Raw genomic sequence first — 24,273 nt, 5'->3', positions numbered from 1 at the left:
ATGTTGCTTCAGATTGACGTATCTGCACCAGGCTGCACTACAAACGTCTGTCAGCAGGTGGCACCGTGTCACACAACTGCATCACAGATTCTTCCACTGAACAAAAACATAAACGCAAGATGTAAAGTGTTGGTCCCATGTTTCATGAGCTGAAATAGAAGATCGCAGAATTTTCCCATATGCACAATAATTATTTACCCAATTTTTCGGGCACAAATCTATTTACATCCCTGTTAGTGAACATTTCTCCTTTGACAAGATAATACATCCACCTGACAGGTGTGGTATAGCAAGAAGCTGATTAAACAGCATGACCGTTACGGGTTCCCCTTGTGCTGGGGACAATTAAAGGCTACTAAATTGTGCAGTTTTGTCACACAATACCACATGTCTTAAGTTTTGGGGGAGTGTGCAATTGGCATGCTGACTGCAGGAATATCCACCAGAGCTGTTGCCAGATACCACAAGCCCTCTCCAACATCATTTTAAAGAATTTGGCAGTATGTCCAACCGGCCTAACAACCGCAGACCACATGTAACCACACCAGCCCAGGACCTCCACATCCGGCTTCGTCACCTGTGGGATCATCTGAGTCCAGTCAACCGGACAGTTGAAACTGAGGAGTCTTTCTGTCTGTAATAAAGCCCTTTTGTGGGGTCCTGGCTTCCAAGTGGGTGGGCCTATGCCCACCTATGGGCCATAATCCATGTGAAATCCATAGATTAGAGCCTAATGAATTGATTTCAATTGACTGATTTCCTTATATGAACTGTAACTCAGTAAAATTGTTGCATGTTGTGTTTATATTTTTGTTCAGTATAGATAAATCATTTAATATCTAAGTAAAAAGCATTCATATCTGTGACTGTATGCTCAATAAAAAGTTTAAAAATCTAGATGAACCTCTGGGTGATTACATGGCAGCAGCCTACAATATAGCCTAGGTATAATATGGATTCAAATAATATCCATTGCTTGTTTCTATATAGAAAAAAATTATGCATGACATTCAGTGCTTTTTTTCTGTATTCGAGAAGTAAGACAATGATGTCTGTCACAAACACATGATCAAATGTATAAAAGTCATAACCACACAACATAAGATAATTTTATTTAACCTTTATTTAACTAGGCAAGTCAGTTAAGAACAAATTCTTATTTACAATGACGGCCTAACCCGGATGACGCTAGGCCAATTGTGTGCTGTTCTATGGGACTCCCATTCACAGCCGGTTGTGAAACAGCCTGGAATCAAACCAGGGTCTGTAGTGACGCCTCTAGCACTGAGATGCAGTGCCTTAGACCGCTGTGCCACTCTGGAGCCCCATACACTGCAAAAAAAAAAAAATGGGACACACAAAGAGCAATGAAAAAGGCCATTAATATTTACTATTAAAATGAACAAAAAGATATACAAACCAACAGGTAAATAACGGTTGTTTTGAAAAGTTGTATTGAAAAGTAACAGAACCCTTTCTTTGAGAAAGCACAATGCAGATCTGAAAATCATTGAAAGCACTATCTTGCCAAAGATTCATACAACACTGAACTCTAAGATTGAGCAAACATTGCAAGATAAACAAAGAAAAAGTAAGAAATACAACAGTCAATATTTGATATTTTAAAAAGAGAAACAGGTTCATTCATTCATATCATAAAACATTTAAATAGAATATTTGAATTCTCAAAAGTATTTAGGCACTTAGAAAAAACAACACGTTAAGGCAGTTTAGTAGACATCATTAGCGGTCAATAAAATACAACTGATAAAAAAATAACGATATATCACTATGTCAGTCAGAACTCTCCCTGACTGTTCACCTGACTAAAACTCCCAGGAGTCCATTCACTTCAGGCCAGCCATGGTACTGGCAGGGTCATGGGCTAGCAGCCCTCTCATACCATAAGACAGAAGTTTAAACAGGTAAAATCTGCATGGGTTAGAAAAGCTGAGAGGGAAACTGAAATGTAAGCTGAAGAGAACATAAACCAATTTCAAAATGTATGTTTTTTGTGTGTAGATTTACTGTTGCCCCAATGTCATACTGTAGGCAATAACACTAACGTGAACAGAACTTACACAGTTAACATTTTATTAAGCTCCAAGGCATATCAACAGTATGAATAACAAGGAGGCCGTATTATTAGCTCACCTGTAGAGGACGGTGAGGAAAAGCATTGCCTGTCCTCCTCTGAGCAGCCAGTGGAAATAGTGTGGGCAGCGCCACAGGTCAGCACTCTAGCAGGGTGTCCAAAGTGATCCTTGAGATAGAGAAAACAATTCAAGATCTTCATAAATATAACTGATCTGAACTACTCCAACGTTATTTAATGCATAACTTCTGGATGAGTCTGTAACGTGTGATCAGCATAAGTACAGTTGAAGTCAGAAGTTTACATACACCTTAGCCAAATACATTTAAACTCAGTTTCACAATTCCTTACATTTAATCCTAGTAAAAAATCCCTGTTTTAGGTCAGTTAGGATCACCACTTAATTTTAAGAATGGGAAATGTCAGAATAATAGAGATAATGATTTATTTCAGCTTTTATTTCTTTCATCACATTCCCAGTGGGTCAGAAGTTTACATACACTCAATTAGTATTTGGTAGCATTGCCTTTAAATTGATTAACTTGGGTCAAATGTTTCAGGTAGCCTTCCACAAGCTTCCCACAATAAGTTGGGTGAATTTTGGCCCATTCCTCCTGACAGAGCTGGTGTAACTGGGTCAGGTTTATAGGCCTCCTTGCTCACACACGCTTTTTCAGTTCTGCCCACAAATTTTCAATAGGATTGAGGTCAGGGCTTTGTGATGTACACTCCAATACCTTGACTTTGTTGTCCTTCAGTCATTTTGCCAGAACTTTGGAAGTATGCTTGAGGTCATTGTCTATTTGGAAGACCCATTTGCGACCAAGCTTTAACTTCCTGACTGATGTCTTGAGATGTTGCTTCAATATATCCACATAATTTTCCTCCTCATGATACCATCTATTTTGTGAAGTGCACCAGTCCCCCCTCCAGCAAAGCACCCCCAAAACATGATGCTGCCACCCCCGTGCTTCACGGTTGGGATGGTGTTCTTCAGCTTGCAATCCTCCCCCTTTTCCCTCCAAACATGGTCATTATGGCCAAACAGTTTTATTTTTGTTTCATCAGACCAGAGCACATTTCTCCAAAAAGTACAATCTTTGTCCCCATGTGCAGTTGCAAACCGTAGTCTGGCTTTTTTATGGCGGTTTTGGAGCAATGGCTTCTTCCTTGCTGAGCGGCCTTTCAGGTTGTCGATATAGAACAAGTTTTACTGTGGATAGAGATACTTTTGTACCTGTTTCCTCCAGCATCCTCACAAGGTCCTTTGCTGTTGTTCTGGGATTGATTTGCACTTTTCACAACAAAGTACGTTCATCTCTAGGAGACAGAACGCGTCTCCTTCCTGAATGGTATGACGGCTGTGTGGTCCCATGATTTTTATACTTGCGTACTATTGTTTGTACAGATGAACGTGGTACTTTTAGGGGTTTAGAAATTGGTCCCAAGGATGAACCAGACTTGTGGAGGTCTACAATTTATTTTCTGAGGACTTGGCTGATTTCTTTTGATTTTCTCATGATGTCAAGCAAAGAGGCACTGAGTTTGACGGTGGGCCTTGAAATACATCCACAGGTACACCTCCAATTGACTCAAATGATGTCAATTAGCCTATCAGATGCTTCTAAAGCCATGGCATCATTTTCTGGAATGTTCCAAGCTGTTTAAAGGCAGTCAACTTAGTGTATGTAAACTTCTGACCCACTGGAATTGTGATACAGTGAATTATAAGTGAAATAATCTGCTTGTAAACAATTGTTGGAAAAATTACTTGTCTCATGCACAAAGTAGATGTCCTAACTGACTTGCCAAAAACTAAAGTTTGTTAACAAGAAATTTTTGGAGTGGTTGAAAAACGAGTTTTAATGACTCCAACCTAAGTGTATGTAAACTTACAACTTCAACTGTAAGTAGCCTTGTGCGAGCCGGAACAGCTCATAGGAGCAGGAGCCTACCTCCTGCTTCTGCAGCATGAGGCAGCTTGATGGCCTTACCCCCAATCGATCTCCTTAATGCTGTGGTGGCTCCAAGCAGAGATGCATCGGATCACATTTTTTGTCTTTTGGTATGAATCGAACTCCCAACCTTCCACTCCAAGGACCGACACTAACCACAAGGCCACTGAGTTGGTCTACATGACCAGGGGAATTATGGGGATCATGTGTTTTTGTGGTAGGCCCACTGTACCTGTTAGTGTGCAGCTGAAGAGCATGGCAGGGAAGTAGTGGTGGTAGTAAAGGATGCGGCCCGTGGTGTAGAAGGGTACATAGTGCAGCAACCAGCTCAGGAGCAGCAGTCCTCCACCTTCCATCAGCACGCAACAATGCTCTGCACATACACATCAGCGTTAGAATGAGGTACTCAAAATAGTTACTCATGACAGGGAAGTTCTAAATCCTCCTACCTACTTTTCTCATGTCCAGCTGGACTCCTCTGCTGAGGGCCAGAGAGGCTGCTGCCACCATAACCACATACAGGCCCAGACTGACCAGGTTCAGCCACCAGATCATCTGCAGAGGAGTTCCAGATTTAGCTATATTGTAGCAGTGTTACGTGTATTAGCATACTCTGAGTGGAGAGAGGTACTTACAGGGTTCCCTAACAGGTAGACACGGTATTCCGTCTCATTCACTCCTGAGAAACTCCATCCCTTTACAGAAACAGATCAAAGACACAGTGATAAGTTAATATCTTTATGGGACTGTCAAACCACACAGTATTCAACATGCTAACCTGGTAGTTGATTGGCCAGGGTTTAGGGTTAATTTCATTGTCTTTGGGCTTCAACCCACTGTTACCCTGTAAAAATAGACATTTAGTTGTAATTAATCCAATAAGTATGTGGGAAAATGTGGCGTACAGTGAGATGTGTGTTCTTTTGTTCTCTCACCCTGATCATGATGATGTGGAACTCCAGCAAAATATCCAGGAAGTGGGGCTTTAGCAATGAAAGGCTAATGTTGGGCACTATCAATACACACAAAAACAAAAAACACACATTTCAATGAATATTAGGCATTAACTACACACACAACATCACATATCAATTTGTGGGAACACCATAAAAAAACTGAAAGGAAAGTAGGTTACATTTGGTTTTGATGTGATCTTCAATATTCCATTGAGAGTTTGGGGTCTCCTTCAGATATGTTAATTAAAACTGGAACAAGGTCCATTAATTGTTTTTCTTTGAACCCCCTAACTGTTCAAAGATAACTTAGGAAATAATCATTCTTATCAGTGGAATGTTTGTGACAGCCTGCTGCGACAAGTCCCCTATTACATTGTACAGGGAATAGCTAATTTGTAAGAACATAGCATAAATGACAATGAATGTATCACTTGTAAAGTTATCCTTGCACACTAGTTAGCATTGTAGCAAGCTAGCTTGCAGAAGCAGTTATCAAACAGCTTTGTACCTATTTTTTAAATTGTATTAAAACTTTATTTAACTAGGCAAGCCAATTAAGAACAAATTGTGCGCCACCCTATGGGACTCCCAATCACAGCCGGTTACATTTACATGACATGTTCTGATACAACATGGAATCGAACTAGGGTGTCTGTAGTGACGCCTCAAGCACTGAGATGCAGTGCCTTAGACCGCGCCACTCGGGAGCCCAAAGGGCATGTAAATCTAATCACTTCTTCTCATTCTTGTTTTCACATGATGTTCAGTGTATGTAATGCATTAAAAGCCGGACTTCACAGCCTATGTGATTGCTGGCAAAAAATCGGCTTTGGAAACAAGCATTTCTCAAAATAAAACTCCTATCTTGGCATGCACTCCTCTGCGTTTGTGCTACACGGTGCACAGATTTCAAAATTACCCAATGTGTTTCATAAAAGATCTGCAAAAAGTGCGCACCACTTAGTCGCTTCTCAACGCTCCAAATTTAGCGGCATAGCGCGTGGTTTCTGGGATATGTATGCTTTTCCGTCCTTCACGGAAAGAATAGGATCTACCGATATGGACAATTTCCCAGTATCCGACTGAAATGCAGTACTAGCTTCATAACCGTGGGAAAAGCCTTCCAAACGCTGTGGTTGAGCGGTCCTTGAGACGTCCCTATCCCATTGAAGTTGACATTTAAATTGGTCAGGGGTAGGTAATGGTTATGGATCTAGTTAAGGTAAGGGTAGCAGTTAAGGTTAGGGTTTAGGGTAGGGACGTCCCACGGATCTGTTTCGCACTGGCCGTGGTTGAGCTGTACCAGAAGGCCACTGGGTGGCGTCAGAGCACAAGAAATCACAGGCTCACACTGTCAACGGATGCTCACAACGCATAACATTCTCAATTTGAGCTGAAAGTACAGTATATTTGCATTATAAACATACGGTTTAGAAATATTATTGTAATGAAGTATATTATTGTGTAATGTGTGTAGCATATTCCACAGATAAGGGAGAGAAATGTAGATATTTTCACATTTTATTTTGATGACTGATAGTAACTATAGTTTAGAGGTAAACAAAAGGAATGAACATGATATTTTCATAGACCACAGCCTACACCACAACTTGTGGTTTACAAAGCCTTAAGTAATATCAAATACATGTTCACAATTTGTATAACATCAATGTAAGACTTGTGGAGGAATGAATCATACGGTATAGATAGAGTACAGACCGTAAACAGCTCTTTGAATACAGGCCAAGGGCATCAGTCATTGAAAGAAGGCATCCTCCAAATATGTATAAGATAGGTTCTGGCAAGATCTCTCTGAATGGAAAGTTTGAGAACATGACCAATCAGCAATCATGTGTTTCTAGTGACTTGAATGCAAAGGACAATGTTTATTTTTAATTGGAAATGCTGAATGTGATCACAAAATGTATTGAAAAACGTCACTAGAATGACATGCTGATCCCAGTAAGATTATTTGAAAGGCAAAAAAGGTTTAGTTTTAATGGCACAACAGATAATGGTTGTATTTTAAAAGGCATGTGTCTTTGTATTGTACTTGTAGGATCAATGGCACCACATTGTGTTTAAAACAGTGCTGCCATTCCCCTAAAATTACATTTCAGTGTCTGCTCCACAGGGCAGGATACATACACTTTATCTGCTACAGTGTAAACCACTTTTCTCATCCATAAAGATATGTTTAAAAACATTTTAACAGAAATATATAAATCTACATATTGCTAAGCTGTAATGCTGGATTTTTTTTTTGTCAAACAAAAATATTGGTTGCACTATATGCATTATTAGAAAGTAACAAAAAATTAATACATAGTACTAGATCTGTACAAAATATCCCAAACCTTTTCAACAAAACCTTTACTCACATTCAGAGATGCATCAATGGGAATGTTCTTACATGGGATCTGAAGTCAATTGTGAATGTGTGGTTGAATGTAAGGAAAATTTGCCACGGGATATTGTACGTGTCTTCTACTCTGACTAGTGGGAGAGTGCTAGTGGACCCTATACAAACATATTACATATCTATCATAGACCATCATATACATTTACAGCCTTTCCAAGCCCGTACTCAATGCTGTCTTACAATGCTCCATACTCAATGCCCTCTTTTTCTTCAGTATACTTTTGTACTGGTGACAGATTGAAGCAACATCGTAACAGCCTATGAAGATGAGCTGGACCTTGTTTGATCCCAGTTGTTGCTCTTGAGACTACCTTGCCACCATTGGAACCTTTTTAGCTTGGAGGATGAGGACTAAGGACTGTTATGCAAGTCCAAGTGGTTTTTCAAGACCCAGAGAAACACAGAAGACCAGTGGAAGGAGTGGTTCTTTTTCTAGGCCTCGCTGACCACAAAAGCATCCCAAATACAAGTAAAAAGTGGTTTCAAAGTGACTCCCTGTATAGCAATGTGATTATTATGTTACAATATGAATAACATGTGGCATGCAATCAGATTCCTCCAGGTTTAGTTATCCAACTTCAAAAACAATTCACACAGTTTCCCCTCATCATTAGTAAAGTCTATTGGTCTGACAAATAAGACAATATAAATCATATATGCTCTCTGAAATGGTTTTCATTGTAACTTTGCAGAGCCTTGTCATGTACATTAAATAAATAATTAACCCAAAAGATAAATGGAGGAGAAAAACAATGCATAAAATATGTATGTATGCATAGCAAACTGTCTGGGGTCACTGAATAAAAAGGTCAGTCCTCATAAAATCCCTTTAAGGCAAAATGCAAATCTTAAGAAATAGAATATCCCATGGAATACATTCACTGCATAGCTTCTGGTCCCCTGTGGAAATGTGAATGAGTATGTGTGTGGTGAAAAAGAAAATATGAAAAATCCAATGAGAGAATTGTATGTGTGTCGGTGTGTGTGTTTAGGGGATAAGCGTGGACGTTTCAGCGTTCTTGGAGGTTTAGTGCCAGGCCCCGTGAGAGGGCGGTGATGAGGGGTGGTGGAGGGAGGAGAGTAGAACCTCCCAACAGTTACACTCTCAGTTTCCAGCCACTCTCTCTGAGGCCAGACAATGGGACCTCTGGGATACATTCATGGGGCTTGGCGGAGGCCTGGAAGCCGGGCAGGCAGGTGCACTTGTACGACCCTTCAGTGTTGGTACAGGCCCCGTTCTTACACAGCGCCACTTTATCACTGATGTCCTCACACTCGTTTATGTCTGCAGGAAAAGGAGACAGGCAGTGTTAAGAGAGTAGACCAATTTCACTGCAACTGCAGCTGTTCCCACCACATGTCCTGTGTCAATAGTCCAGCGGAGTGGCCTGGTCAGTGTGGGTGGTAGGATGGGGCCACAGTAACATACAGCAGTTCTCTGGCGACAGAGGGGCCTAGAGGGATGCCCGACTCTCAGTACTTATGAAAACTACATTGATACGTAGCACTTTTGTTCTCTCTTCCCACATTAACAATATCCCTGTTCACTCATTCCAACTCTGTCACACACCCATCTCTCTCTCTTTCTGCCCCCCCTCTCTGTATATATGTTATGCAGTTTTATCTGAAAGGCAGCAGCACATCTTTACAGTAATCATTTACACAAATCAAGCATGGCGTCGTATTGCGTGTTTGGGTTTGATAAGACATGAACTCTTCTCTGGCCATACATACAGTACATCTGACAAGTCAGATGTTTTTGCTTACACTAAAATGCCATTACATTGTTGGCCTTCAAGTGGTTTCTATTTCCTAATCTGGCATGGGAGGTTTGGTGTCATTTCTCTGCAGTCAAACTCAAACCTCCTCTCTCTGTTTACCTCATTTCTGTGTGGGAAATGTTGGTGGTATTTATAACATGACACTTGGAAAGGAAAGCTTCGCTCCCACAAGTGTTTTCACAAATTAGAACCACGGAGTGGGAATCCACTCCATTCGCCCTGTGTTGGCCTTGCGGCTGTTGATCCTCTATGGGGATAGAGTCCTGGTCCATTCAGTAATCTCAGCACATCATTATGAGAGAGGGGGTTCACTTTCAAATTAAACAAACACGACACATTTAAAATGTGTAATATCCATGTATTACACGATGTGGCTGCGATTCAAGGCCTCTCGGCCTGTTGGCAGGGTGTGTCTATATATTCAGTCAGGAGGGTAAAGAACAAACCACTCAGAGTACTTTGATCAGTTTCCCATTAAAAATAACCAAAGCAAGATTGTAAATGTGAGAGTCTTTCATTGGGCTGCATGATATTGCATGGTGAGTTACCTCATCAAGAGAGACCCTTCTCCAAAAGGCATAAACCTCGGGGAGGCTTCTTCATTCTAAAGCAGGGTTTGATCTTAGCCCCACAACATACATCATTTTCAAAAGTGGGAAAATGGAACAGATCATTCAATAATTTGTTTCTAGGAATTCCAAAAAGCAATGATATATTTACTTGAAACACAAACAGAGGAGAATCTGAGTCTGAATGTGGGTGGTTCATTATGAGGCACTGGGAGAGGAACCTACCGATGCAGGCCATTTTGGTGAGGTCAAGCTCGTATCCATCAAAGCAGTCACAGGTGTAACCTTCCCTCACGCGCACACACCGGCCATTCTCACAGCCGTTCAGGATACCACACTCTTCTGCTCGCAGGCCTTCAAAGCCATCATAGTGGTCTGATTGCAAATAGAATATGAAATAATTAGGAGTCCCTACAGAGGTAGCATTTCACCATGCATTAGCAATAATATGAATAAATGTGTCTTTAAAAAGTATCTATATTTCTAATGAGGTTACCATTGTTAGAGTCTACAGGGTGAGGCTGGAACTCTCTTGGCCGGTGGATGGGGACGCGTAGCGACGGTTCTCTGTCTCTCACTCGTGAGCCATAGTCGTTGGTATTGTCTGTAAACAGGGGGATGCCCTGGGTGTCCTCTGGGTTGTAGTAGGTACCCCCAGGCCCAGAGATGGGCCCTCCTCCATAGTTGTCCCAGTAGGGGGGGACATAGGGCCCTTCAGGACCCTCGACACCAGGGCCGTACTCATTGCCTGGCCTCTCTCGTAGACTGTCAGAGCCCCTTCTCCTAGGCAGGTTACAAAGTAATGCGTAGTCATCTGATCCAACACACACACACACACACACACACACACGCACATGTCAGTGTTGCATTTAGACCGTTACAAGCCATCACAGGTCACACAAATGATTTCAGCTACATAATAACTATGAATGACAACTACATCTGCCATTTGTTATTTACCAGAGTCCCTACTGGGGCAGAAGGCACATTGTTCACTCCAGGCCACTCCGTAGAGACAGCAGCACTCTGTGTAGGTGGTACTCCTTCCGATGAGGGGCTGGATACACACATACAATTCTACCATGTCCCGCCAGCAGATGTCCAGATGTATGGCCTCATCAGGCTCATCAATCTCTGTGGGGCAGGGGATGGAGGAGAGATGAGAGAGGGAAGGAAGGAAGGAGGGAAGAGAGTGATTTACAAAAGAGGAAAGGATGGAGTTGGAGGATGTTTTACAAACTTTATGTTGTCAATGTTGAACAGATGAATCAATAATCTAGCTGGTAACCATTTCATCTGGATAAACTGAGATGGAGGATGTAGTTTATCTGGAAAAGTGTGCTGCTGCTGTGTGAGTGTGTGTGTGTGTGTGTGTGTGTGTGTGAGAGAGTGTGTGTCTGAATCGCACCCTCGGTGGTGTTGACGCTGATGCAGTGGCGGCAGGTGGGGTCCAGGACCAGAGGAGGAGTGCAGAAGCAGTTGAAAGAGCCAGGGGTATTCACACACACCCCACCGACACACGCCTTCTCTGTCAGGCACTCGTCATAATCTGGAACACACACATAAACACACATCAACAACTGGGTCTAAAAGTTGAGATTTGGAGCAGGTTTGGTGGAACAGGGAAAAGCAGAGAGACAGCGAGGGGCCCTTACCCACACACTCCAGCCGGATGTTGTCGTAGTAGAAGCCTGTACGGCAGAGGCAGGAGTACGAGGAGAAGATGTTAGAACAACGGCCATTCTTACAGATATCTGGCCCAAACATCTTACACTCATCCACATCTGGTGAGAGAGAGAGGCGAGACGGACAAACACAGAGAGAGAGAGAGAACAAGAGGGAGGGAAAGAGGGGTGAAGAATCAATACCTGTTAAAATAAATTCACATACTACTATACACAAAATCACATTTTCTTTCCTATTTCACCTCTAGAATCTGCCTTTGTGTAGGCCAAGGTGAATGTCTTTCGAATCTCACAAAAATGTATGCATATGCTGTAACTAGCTACACCACTGAAATCCTGACCACTACTGTAAAATGAGCATGGCACCTTGCTTGTGACAGCCTTCTCTATAAGAACATGCTGTGGGTGCAACACTTGTGCTTAATTAGCTGGGTATGCAGGTATCCCGTCACGGTGTAAAGGGCTAGCTTGAAAGAGAACCATAAATGAGGTGGGAAATTATGCCGGATGTTTTTAACAGCTGCCATGGGTGGAAATAAAAGGGGAGCTGAAACTGCAATTTTCGTTGTGTTGGTACAAAGTTATGGGAGAAGGAAAAACTGTGAAACCTCAGGTATACCAACTGTAAACAGAAGCTAGTGGCTTGAGGAGGCAACATGGGAGTAAAGTACCTTTGAAACTCTGCTGTTCCAGGCTGTGGGAGGAAACCGCTTGGGGCAGAAGACCACTACCGTGTGGACACAACTGGTTATACTCCTCTGAAGAAACAAACAAGAATAAATGGACAAACATACTGTAACACTGCATCATACATAGTGTATCGAGAAGGAGTAAGCATACAGTATGTGAAAAGTTGTATCTGAATCTGTCTCCTAAATGGCGATATGATCCCTCTTGGGAGTGTCACTCAGTCCCAAATCGTACTGTAGTAAGCCTACCTCTCCCTGGGACAGGGCAGGGGTGGATCTCACAGTCGTCCCCCCAGCCGGACCCCACCGTGCAGCAGCACTCCTGCTTGGTGGTGTTGCGAGACAGCACGTTGTCACAGAAGTTAGCATCGTTCAGGTTGTAGTAACACTCCTTCCTCTGCTCCTCCGTGGGTGAGGCTGCCTGAGGACGAGCATCTTCATCTGTAGCACCTATGGGACAATCAGACCACTCATGAAGATAAATAGATGCAGAGGGGAATAATTGGAGAGGATTTGCAGAATAAATTGTGAATCTAGTTGAATAACTACAGTAAAGACGACATCTATTACCACTAGATATCATATTTATTGTCATCATGATATCAGTGAGAATCAGTCAGTCTAATTGGCCCGATGTCTAACAGTATTAATGAGTGCCACTATTTCCCCTGGTCAAGAGAACCATGTCTTACAGTATGGCAGGCAGGCAGTAGGCTGGAGTACCTTCAGCTACTCATTTATCCACAGACATGGTCTCAGGCATTCACAGTTAAGCAGTGGGCATTGCCAAATGGAAACACTGGCATGGGAGTCAACACACCATTCATTCTGGCATGATTGATTAGCACACGTCAAAAGCGAAAAGTAAAATGTGGTCAAAGTACACAAGGCATACTTGGGGTTTAATACTGAACGAGAACAAAAACATCCCCGCCGAGAACATTGTGCTTATTAATGTAAATATGTCCCGTCTGTGTATACATACCCATGTCAAGCTAAAGACAAGCCAATGCCACAGACTCAAGGTAAGCTTGACCTTTATTTCAGTAATTTGTTTACAGTGAACACTGTTAGTGTTTCTGAGAGAGATCTTTCCATGGTAGTTTTGCCAATAGCTATACCTTATCCTTGTTTGTCTTCGGGGGAATTTGACTGGGGGAGATTTGACCATGAGGGAGAATTTGGAGTGAGTTGTTCTCTGAGCACAGCAAATCAATTCTGTAAAGGATAGCTGGATTCGTTTTTCTGCAATTTGTTCTTTCCTGCAATTTATTCCCCAGATGTGAAGACAGTGAAAATTCAATCCCCCAGCGATAGGACGAACCCTTAAGTCCCATAAGTCCCTGTGTGTGTTGTTACCCTGTGGGCGGCACTGGCTGGTGATGGGATCAAATTCCTCATTGTCGCTGGGGCAGATGCACAGGAAGCTGCCGTCCACGTTCTCACACAGGGCCTCTCCACACAGCGCTGCACTCATCTCACACTCGTTCACGTCTCCACGGAACGGGAGTGGGGGGTTAAAGTCACACCGAGGTTCACACACGGATCCAAAGCATGTACACACAGACACAAGTGTGCGTACAAACACACACACACACACACACACACACACACACACACACACACACACACACACACACACACACACACACACACACACACACACACCACCATGTACATTGAATACAGTACATACTGCACATTGGTACTGTATACAGTAACTGACCATGCTAACCAGTGGATTGTACCATTTAACAGCTACTTACCTACACATCCATGGGCCCCGGCCTCACCAGGGGGGTTTGTGTAACCCCGGTCACACTGACAACGGTAGGAGCCGTCTGTGTTCTCACAGAAGCCATGGTCCCCACAGATGTTCTCATTCACACACTCATCGATATCTAAACAAGAGGGCACCCAAAGGTGAGCATAAAATAACACATTCCAATGTTTCTCTGCTACATGTATATAACTGTACCATTTCACATGACTGGGTTGCTAATGAGAGTGTGTTGCAATACTAAAATAAACACTACTACCGCTACAACTTGCAATAGCAATCACCATCATCATAACATGTCAAATGAATACAGGGGGAGAATGGGATAGTTTACAGCTTTGTGGGGGACACAGATCAATTGATTGAATCCATTCTGCTGACTCCGATGGCTATCAATGAGCCCAGTGAAATGTCTGTAAGGGCTGCCTCTCAACATGGGTACATTGTGTTAAAGTAGAGCCAGCATCTGGAAGCCTTTAGGATCTAAGGGTTCCTCTGCTGGGGTCTATGGAGTGAGAAGTGACCTGTTGCTTACTTTCTGGCCCAGTGAGGTCTTGGATTATGTAACAACATGGGACTGGTTTACAGACATGGAGGGGCCTGTACATCCACATAAGCTACTTCAGAGACATTTTGTCAAAACGGCTACGGGTAACCAAGAGTTGAATGAATGCACATTTCGTGCAACAACTCTGACAGGCCCGTATGGGTCCCTAAATTTTCCCTCTTTTTTAATTTGACATCTTACTTTTGTAATTCCAAAAATGTGTCTCATGCAAGAAATCTAAACAGGGGAGCTGATCTGGACTCATTCAGAATATTTTCTGCGTGCAAAAGGATGGAGAGGACCAGACCTGGCAACTGTGTGCAGCTGCTCGCATGCACAGCCATATATCATAAAGCATGTTTAATGAAGCCAGGGGAAAGACCTTGTTATGTGTACATTGAACGTGTGAGCAGAGGAACGCAAGGACCTTACCACTGGACCATATAACACTAGTGCTAACAGCTCTGATTCCCAACCACCCTCTGTTTTAAGGGAACATTTGTTAGCAATTTCTCACATACATCATTTCGTATTTCTTGGCGTACATTGCACCGTGCAGAGGCCAAAGACAGATACTCTTAGAGAGGCCAGACTGATTATAATTGTTTAAAAAAAAAACATATGGTTTGATCACTGGTCAACGTTAACCTGCTTGTGCACTGGCCACGTTCCAAGTCACCAGGTTATGTGACACACAACCATTATTATGTTCCTACAACACTTTTCTGTGTTATCACATGTTCACCACCCCCCCAGCACTACACAGCTGATTCAAATAACCATCTCATCATCAAGCATTGATTATTTGAGTCAGCTGTGGAGTGATAGGGCAAAAACCAAAATGTGCACCCAGGGGGGGCCCCGGCACCGGGTTTGGGAAACCCTGCCCTAGAGATCACACAAAGGTAAAATGCACACAAAAGCCACATTCATAAAAAAATAATTTTTTTTTTGGAAGGGCACCTTTGTTGAGGAATTTGAGGGAAGTTTGCCAACATCTCCTTTGTTAGAGACCCCATGCTGTGTGTGTTATTTTCTAATTAGAATCAAAACGCCTGACTCAGCAAAAGCTAATGGTTTACAGGGCATTTACAGTAGTGGGGAAATGGAGAAGTATCTGGTACTGTATTCTTTTCGCTATATGTCACAACGTTATGGGCATGACATAATGCCAGGTACAGTAGGTAGTAAAGTATACATCACCTTCAGGGCATCTAGTAGCCCAGTGTGTCTTATTAAACATGCTAACGCATCAGTTGGGAGCAAATGAAAATACAGTGGATACATAAGTCAGCAGATTTGTAGAGGAAAAAAATAAATGACATTCACATATTGTCTATCAGATTTTTATTCTGTCTCCTAGCTCTCGTAAATGCTGCATCATTCGAGGAATGAGGAGAGTCAGCCAGAAAGACTGCATTAAGCAATTTATTCAGCAGGGACGGAGAGGGCTTGGCTTGGGCCCTGCTGTACTATTACATTACCGAGGAGTGCATTCTGGGAGGCCTGACCCACTGTCCAGGGGGCAGGGAGAGACAAAGCCATCCAGAAGATGGTGATGTCAGTGATGTCAGCCAAATGACTGACATGAAGACAAAAGTTGACATTGGGACATAAATAAGTGCCACCAAAATCCAAACTTTGTGTTTACAAACATATTAGAGGGGGCAATTATCAAAAATATGTAGCCGTTTCCCCATTCAAATGTTAACTTTTGGACTATGAGGCCTTGCTACAGACTTGTAGTAAGATGAGGTGTATACTGTAACACTGAAGAACATTTTGGCATATGTGAAAATCTTAAGTGGAGTTTTGGATGGTCAGCGTAAGTAATGCAGCCAGCTGGGAGGTCTCTCAGGAAGGTCATCTAAGCTCTCAGCTGCTACATTAAATAATCAGTGTCTGCCTCAAGGTTTTCATCCATCTGAAACATGGAAACAATGTTCCCATTTTTACATGTAGTGGCGTGCATGATGCTATCAAATCATCATCTCGAGGACCAAGGGGAATGTCTGGGCCAAATTTCTTTAATAGTCTTTCCATGGCCATGTCTTTGACTCGGATCCTTCGAAACCCTTGGACTAACAGACTTACTAAGCTCTTTAATTAAGACTGACTGTCCAGCCAGAGAGTGAGCATGTTAATAAAATACCTGAGGCTAAATGGCCTGTGGGAAATGCATACTCTAACAATACAGGCTATCTGGGGTCATCTTCTCCATTACACCCCCCCCTTCCTAATGGTCTGACCCAGGTGCCCCTTCCTGAGTGTGGATCCACCCTGGCTTGGTAATGGTGCAGGCTGGATCAGGTGAGCAGGTTAAGTGGGGGTCTCTGTGCCATGTTGTAATGTGGAGCACATGGTGGGCCTGTGAGGCTAGCTGACTGCTGGCTCACCCTTCACACGTCTCCCCTATTCCTGGTTCCCTGGTTAAACCCTGGCCTGATTGGACCCATATGCAGGCCAGGGTTATTTGATGCGTAGGATTGGTCGGGGATGAGGAGGGATATTTATTTTCCCTGTTTCATCTGTCGTTTCATTCCCAACCCCGCCCGACCTGGGTCACCTCCAAGGTTAAACCCTGTTTTATAAACTGTGTATGCATGCCCATTGCCCAAAATCGCCCTACATTCCCTGACATTGCCCTACATCTAGACCACAGTGACCACAGCGTGCTAAATGTCTTTTGAAACCCGTCATTTTTCCATACATTAGTCAGCGTGGGAGGTAGAAGACAGTGTGACCACAAACCATTTCCAGCCCTGTATGCCTTATTAAAGACAAGCCGTAGCCACACAAAATTGATAGCCACAATGCCGAACTGCAGCTGGAAAGAAAGGATCAAAATGAGATGCAGGTTTCTTTTCCAACACATTGACAATCACACACTGCGTTTCTCATACAGTACTCACCAGTGTTGAGATTAGTTGAGATAGATATTACTCGTTACATTTAACAAAAGTAACACGTTACTTTACAATATTATTCTGTGTGGAAAGTTACATGTTATATTACCAGTTATATTACTTTGGGTTACTTTCATTAAAAAATCTCACTGTTTGACTGTCGGAGGGAGCAAGGTAAGCCGCGTGCGCTCTACCAAAAAAAGGTTACTTACTCATGTTTGATCACTAGTTTCCACTTTCGTCTGTTGCACGGCTTTCCTGTGGAAGTCTACAAGTGCTACGCTATATCTATTGGCTGCTTAATTAGCCATATATACTTTAAGCCAAACATCTGTACAGATTTCCTATCTTTTCATTCAAAATCTTTCTCGAGCCGCCAGTTCTGGTTATAGATTGCAAGTACATGGACCCATAGAGTTGTATAGAGGGCACACTTGCCACTAGAAGTGAAAGCCCTCTATGGGCTTTGCTATCACCGAAGTGATCAATGGCAATGATCAGAGGTGTGCCCTCTATACATTTCTATGGATAGCAGCTGTCATGACTAGGGCTGTGGTGGTCATTACATTTTGTCAGCCGGTGATTGTCAAGCAAATACCTGCCGGTCTCACGATAATTTACCCTTAATTAACATAAACATGTTTAGCATCTCCTGGCTTCCACGCATAGCCTACAAGCCACTGATGCGGACCTTTGGAACATCTACATTTGAAAAAGTCTAATAAATCAATTTATTATAGCCTACACCATCACAATACATCCATTATTCATTTTAGACAGGTCTAAAGAAACATGATAAGTCTATTTCAGAAGAACAGAATAGCATACTCTGAATTGTCCTTATGTTAGGCCCTGATCTGGCTATGCCATATGGCTGTGGGCTACACTAGTTCATTTAGCAGAAAAGATTTGCTTAGAATTACATGGCATTATTTTATAGTATGAAGAATACAATTGAACATAGCTGAATAAAATAGAAAGGATATTTTCTCCAAATGATTTCAGAGGGAGTGAGCACATGCGGCTATTTTGTGTTAACGGTTAACAAAGAAACAGGTCCTCCTATATAATTAATTTAGAGTTATTTATGCAACTTTAGTTGTGATACAAACGTTGGGCTATATGTTTAGATTTTTTATACATTCTAAGGCTCAATGATGCGACTCTAAACGCATGAGCTCTGCTTAGTTTTTTGTGCAGGCTGCACACACTTAATCAGTCTCTCATTCACAATTTGACAAGCACTTGATCATATTCTCACCAGGCCTCGAATTTCCCGGCGGCATCCCGTCACGCCTGCTCCCGCTCTTCCGAGTGCCAGGCTGCCCTGCATCACGCACTCCTGCCATCAATTACGCACACCTGCCTTCCCTCGTCAAGCGCATCAGCGATATTGGACTCACCATAACATGTTTATTACCTCCCCTATATTTGTCAGTTCCCCAGCTCTGTTCCCCGCTGCTGCATTTATTGTTATTTGTCTGTGTTACCCGTGTGCTGACGCTGTTCCTGTCTCGTTCCATATTAAATGTTTGACTCCCCATACCTGCTTCGCCTCTCCAGCGTCATCCCTGCGACATCCCCCTTGTGTGGCCACATGAATCTCTTAGATATCTCAATTCTGATCGGGTTCTTCATTTTATTTTGTTTTTTAACTAGGGCAGTCAGTTAAGAACAAATTCTTATTTACATTGATGGCCTACCAAAAGGCAAAAGGCCTCCTGCGGGGATGGGGTTGGGATTGAAAATAAAAATAAATAAAAATATAGGACAAAACACACATCATGACAAGAGAGACAACACTACATAAAGAGAGACCTAAGACGACAACATAGCATGACATCTCAGCTCCGAAGTAGGCTACAAGTGAAGACAGACACATCGGGGACGCAACTGCGCGCGTCCCTCTTATCGAATTCCAAGGCGCATATTGATGTTATAAGAACTGTCCAGAACTGTTCGTCAGCCAACAAGATGAGTAGGCCTAACGAACAGCAAAAGCACTAGCCTATGTGAATCTACTATCCCGCATAGTACAAGTTGTGGGATGCAATAAATCCCAAATAATACAACCACTTGCATCAAAAAAACTTTTAAAAGCAATGAAGCTGATACAACAGATGTTGATAAACTATTAGGCTATTTCTTTACATTATAAGCGCAGCAATGTGCATGCGGCAGTAGGCTATAGGCACGAATGTTCCAAATGTAATCAATTAGCAGAAAAACACCATTCTCAAAAGTGACCACAAATGCGATTATGCATGTAATACTTTATTATAAAGGTGCATTTTTATGGTGAAAATGATCTTCCCCAAACTTGAAACTTGCGCGCCGCCTATGTATGCCAGTTAGGCTCTACAGCGGTTATAAAGTGGATTAATGTGCTTAATTTTAGGAAAGTTGAGAAATAAATATAGTAGGCCTAGCCTATAGAAAGCTGATGGGATCCTCAGTTATTTGGCCACTTTAGTTGTGATACAAACCATATCAAAACATATAGACCTATGGGCTAGGCTACATGAGGTGTGTGACTATGATTTGAAAAAGTCGCACAAAAAAAAGCATGGCCTGTTTCTTGCCTTACTTCACACACTGGGCATATTATTATCTTGCCTTACTTCACACACTGGGCATATTATTATCTTGCCTTACTTCACACACTGGGCATATTATTATCTTGCCTTACTTCACACACTATAGGCTAATATTGTCACCCATCAGACTATTCTTAATTTAATCTTGTCTTTACATATACTAAATAATATATGTGTGAAATTTGTTTTGATTTAGAATGGACCATTATCATGCACCTGTCTCGGAACAGGGGGAAAAAAATATGTAATCTATGCACTTAAATGGAAGACACTTTCCCATGGTTCATATTCATGCCAGCTAGGTAGGCTATACTCCTGTTGTAAAGCAAAGCAATGTGTTTAATATTAGGAAAGTTGATAAATAAATATAGTAGGCCTAGCCTATAGAAAGCTGATGGGATCCTCCTCTTTTTAATAGAGGCCATCAAAACTATGTTCTCTTACACAATTTGCACAGCCTATAAACATTTTGTGCAACATGAGCTGAAGGGCTCCCATGAAGTGTTCAGATTTAACATTTGCATTGATGTCAGAGTGATTAGATGGACAGTAGAGTGCTGAGTACCAAGCAGTTAGCAAGTTTGATAGGCTACTAATGACCATCAGCAGCATCAGAGCTTGGAGAAGCCTAATTACCATGACTAAATGCTCACATGGAATTTGACTGCGGTCATGACTCGTGACCGCTGGTGTGGCGGTAATACGGTCACCATAACAGCCGTAGTCATGACCTTTCTCTAAACAGCCTTTCTCTGCTTACTCGAGAAGTAAATGAGGAAACAAGTCAAGATCGGATCATGGAAACGCACCCGGTAGAGATATAATTCAGAAAGGAACGCAAACATTGTTTGACAAAGTAACTGTAATAGTATTACCCAATTTGGAAAAGTACCGCGTAACTTTACTACATATAAAAGTAATCTGATTACGTAACACGTTACCGTCGTCACTCTATACAGTAGGCTGTCATAGCAGGGCTGAGTGAACAACTCCAATGGATGGAGGTAGAGCGTAGTTGCAGCTGAAGCTCTGCTGAGGAGAACGTCTGTTTTCCCATTTTGTTTTATGTCCACAAATTGAGTGTGGTGAGCAGAGCCAAAGACAACCGCCGCCCCATCGGAGGCCCGGGAGTAAAAATAAATCAACGCCCCTCTGAGAAATGGCAAATTACAGCGTATGGCCTTCTTAAATATTGGATGATTTTTACAAGCAGACAAAAACGTCTAAGAGTAATTGAGCTCCCTCTCCGGACGTTTTATTGGGGTGACGGCAGCATCTCCCATAACCTCCCATAATGCCTTGGAACAAGTGGCCTTTGTGCAAGATGCTGAGCTATGGAGAGGCGAGAGAGAGGCGAGAGGGCTTGGTCCTCAGATTCCACAGCCCAGGCTGAGGGAGTTGAGGCCAGTGACTGGAGGGGAGGAGAAGCTCTGTGGTCAATGTCTGTGGGGATGTACTGTATGTATGTACTGTATGTATGTCCCAGGGAGATGCTGGGTAGCCTGGAAGAGAGGAGGGAGGCTGGCATCAGAACAGAGGTGAAGAGAGAGTGGGTCAGAGATGGCCACGGCTGGCTGCATCACTGGACCAGAGAGGATGGAGCTGTTACAATGCTCTGGGGTATTATGACTTGGACTGTTGAGTTTTAACAGGCTCAACCTAAACAGTGTGGTGGATCATGATCCACAATGTGTGATCGCAATGGTCAAGCTGCTGTGGAAAAACCTTATTGGTGGTTAGATAAGTAAGAGGAGACAGTTACACAACAACATGGCTACCCAACGGAGCAGAAGCGGTGGGGCCCTAATGCAATTACCATCTGCACTTATTTACATCACAGAACTTATTCAGACTATATTGAATTGAGCCTCTGCGAGCAGAGGACGGGCCATGTTGACGCTAAATGGTAAAACAGAGGTGAGGAGGCTGTGAGCAGCTGTTTTGGATCTGGCCACCTGTCACAACAGGCCCCTCCATGATGGGATCCAGCCACACAACATCATAGTCCTCCGAGGGGAGAGGGCCACACCAAGCCAGGCTCTGTCATCGGCCCGGGTGTGCTGCCGCTCCGCTCTCCACTGTGAGTCAAATAAAGAGTCATGGCGATAGAATATAACATGGTGCTCAATGCTCACTGCATCTCAACACCCTCTCTCTCAGTCCGCCCCATCCGGGGTTCACTAGATCATTCCAGTAGATCATGCTATCACACTCTTCCCTTCAGTCCTGGCCCTGCCTGTTTGGAAGCCATTTTGATAAGAGCAAATACTTGGCCTGTATGTTTTTGTTCAATGTCAGCTATGCCTCTTCTAAAACCGACTTGATCCATGTTTTACGGTAACTGAGAAGTTTACCAGCAGAGGGGAACAACAGCGTCAGCCACCGCCGATACAAACTGCTTCGAAAACAGGCGTGCTCCAGCACTAATCAAACACTCTTCTGAATATAGTAAAATTATGTTCATCTCTCATGGACACACACATACACAGACTGATGGTCTGTCTTTGCCAGTAAACACATAGGCGGGCTTGTTTTCAGCTGTCATGGAGACAGGGCTGTTTTGTTGTTGTTGGACAGATGTTAGACCCAGATGTTGGTTGTCTCCACCCCTCCCAGGCCAGACCAGGTGACCACCCGACCGGGTGTCTCAGTCGCAGTGGCCTGAGGAGGGCAAGGGCTGGCTGGGAGGGGTGGGGCGCACTGTATGTCCCATCAGATGACAGCCCTGCCCCACTTAGAGAGGAGAACAGCGGCGATCAGGTTACACCCATCGCCCTTGCCAAAAAACCTCCATTAGCCCCATTGTCTGGAGGATGAGACCTGGCCCTATTATCAAGTGGCCCAATTTCAGGGCCCATTTCCTCTCACTCTGCTCCCCTGACCAGGAAGGCTGAGTGCACCTGACAGCGTTTGATCCACATGAGCCTCTTTGTGTGTGCGTGCCAGGCTGATATTGGTATCTCTGTAGGATGGGGGTGGGCTGGGGGGCCATCGAGACAATGCAGAGCGTTTCTTTCAGACAACTGCCCAAGGTGAGTGAGCAGTAAGGCTGATATTCAAGTGCCTTCAGCTGTCCACTAAGTAAGTACATTGCCTGTTGACTAAGCACAGGGCCTGTGGTCCACTGACTTACCACAGTCTGGGTTGTCCTGTCCATACAGGCCAGGCTGGCAGCCCATGAAGCAGCGATACGAGCCAATGGTGTTCTCACAGAGCCAGGTGCCACACACCGAGCTACCATACTCCTTACACTCATTCTGATCTGTGGAGAGAAACATGTACTAACGTCATACACACATCATTCCTATTCTCCACCCTTCACATCAGCATGGATCTCCATGGATCTCCATGAGTAGGCCCGGCCAGGAGGCCTGAGAAATCCATGTGCTTATGTCATACATGCACACACACATGCACACACACTCACTCAATCACCAATCCAATTCCCCCTCCACTCCTCACAGTACAATGTTTCCCCAGCATGAGTAGGCCCGGCCAGGAGGCCTGTGGTGCTGCTGTCCTCAGTGCTCAGCAGCAGACACTGGGCATGACCAAGAACAATATTTGCACAGGAACTGAAGAACTTGTGAAGAAGCAAAGGGACACGTTCCAGAGGGAGAAACACCTCCATCCCACAATGGGGTAATTCATACTCCCCAAGGGAAGATGGGAAGCAGAGCTCCAGCCACAGGGATCTCCCTTACGCAAGACTACAGCCAGAGGAAAGCCTCTGAGCCATAGTTGGACTCTCACTGAGGGAATGTCACCATTGACCCGGCATTGACTACAGCTACATAATCAATCATTACAAAAACGTTTCACACACAGGGCGGACTCTGGTCTAAAGGGACCGGAACGTTCTATTAACTCTTCTGAAATTTTGTGAAAACACTGTGTTTCAGCTGGGGCAGAAGCAGTGGATTGTGGGTAGAGTGAGGGAGATATGAGTTGGTAGTGTTCTTACCCTCACAGTCAGCTGTGTCTGCAGAGTACTTGAAGCCAGCCTCACACAGGCAGACGTAGGAGCCATCTATGTTGAGACACTGGCCATGGGAGCACACGCCATCCTTACTGCACTCATTAACATCTGGAGGGAGAGAGGAGGAGCAGGAGAGGGGGGAGAGAAAGACAAAGTCAGAGAGAGACAGACACAGAAAGACAGACACAGACACAGAGAGAAACAGACACAGAGAGAAAGACACAGAAAGACACTCTCTCTGTGTCTTTCTCTCTGTGTCTGTGTCTGTCTTTCTGTGTCTGTCTCTCTCTGACTTTGTCTTTCTCTCCCCCC

The 24,273-nt window shown here is 43.5% G+C and overlaps 2 protein-coding genes across 3 annotated transcripts in view; both read right to left on the bottom strand.

Annotated features, from left to right (window-relative positions):
• Positions 1-4,299: 4,299 nt before the first annotated feature.
• On the bottom strand, positions 4,300-7,750 carry LOC115172087 (protein O-mannosyl-transferase 2-like). Its single transcript, XM_029729272.1, has 5 exons — positions 7,740-7,750; positions 4,829-4,970; positions 4,686-4,745; positions 4,504-4,605; positions 4,300-4,423 (listed from the first exon to the last, which is right to left on the bottom strand). Exons 1-5 carry the CDS (start codon positions 7,748-7,750, stop codon positions 4,406-4,408), a joined length of 333 nt encoding a protein of 110 aa, XP_029585132.1. The 3' UTR covers positions 4,300-4,405.
• Positions 6,512-24,273, bottom strand: part of LOC115172628 (latent-transforming growth factor beta-binding protein 2) — a 157,015-nt gene continuing 139,253 nt past the window's right edge. The window contains exons 31-42 of one of the 2 annotated variants that reach the window (XM_029730257.1): positions 23,947-24,069; positions 23,116-23,244; positions 13,919-14,053; positions 13,512-13,646; positions 12,402-12,602; positions 12,135-12,221; positions 11,434-11,562; positions 11,187-11,327; positions 10,739-10,912; positions 10,275-10,592; positions 10,004-10,153; positions 6,512-8,713 (exon numbers count right to left, since the gene is read on the bottom strand). In XM_029730257.1, coding sequence (XP_029586117.1) covers positions 8,526-8,713; positions 10,004-10,153; positions 10,275-10,592; positions 10,739-10,912; positions 11,187-11,327; positions 11,434-11,562; positions 12,135-12,221; positions 12,402-12,602; positions 13,512-13,646; positions 13,919-14,053; positions 23,116-23,244; positions 23,947-24,069 — 1,910 coding nt within the window. In that variant the 3' untranslated portion in view covers positions 6,512-8,525. The remainder of the gene's footprint in view (positions 8,714-10,003; positions 10,154-10,274; positions 10,593-10,738; positions 10,913-11,186; positions 11,328-11,433; positions 11,563-12,134; positions 12,222-12,401; positions 12,603-13,511; positions 13,647-13,918; positions 14,054-23,115; positions 23,245-23,946; positions 24,070-24,273) is intronic. The other variant, XM_029730258.1, reaches the window with a different exon arrangement.

This window comes from Salmo trutta, chromosome 33, assembly GCF_901001165.1.
Source record: "Salmo trutta chromosome 33, fSalTru1.1, whole genome shotgun sequence".
Taxonomy (NCBI): Eukaryota; Metazoa; Chordata; class Actinopteri; order Salmoniformes; family Salmonidae; genus Salmo; species Salmo trutta.
The sequence above is the reverse complement of the archived record's forward strand: the minus strand, read 5'-3'. Positions and strand labels throughout refer to the sequence as shown.

Excerpts from the sequence above, each read along its gene's own strand:
- LOC115172087 (XM_029729272.1), bottom strand. Across the intron at positions 4,746-4,828 it reads CCTGGCCAATCAACTACCAG|GGATGGAGTTTCTCAGGAGT; the intron begins GTTAGCATGTTG and ends GTTTCTGTAAAG. Across the intron at positions 4,606-4,685 it reads TCTACCTGTTAGGGAACCCT|ATGATCTGGTGGCTGAACCT; the intron begins GTAAGTACCTCT and ends ACTCCTCTGCAG.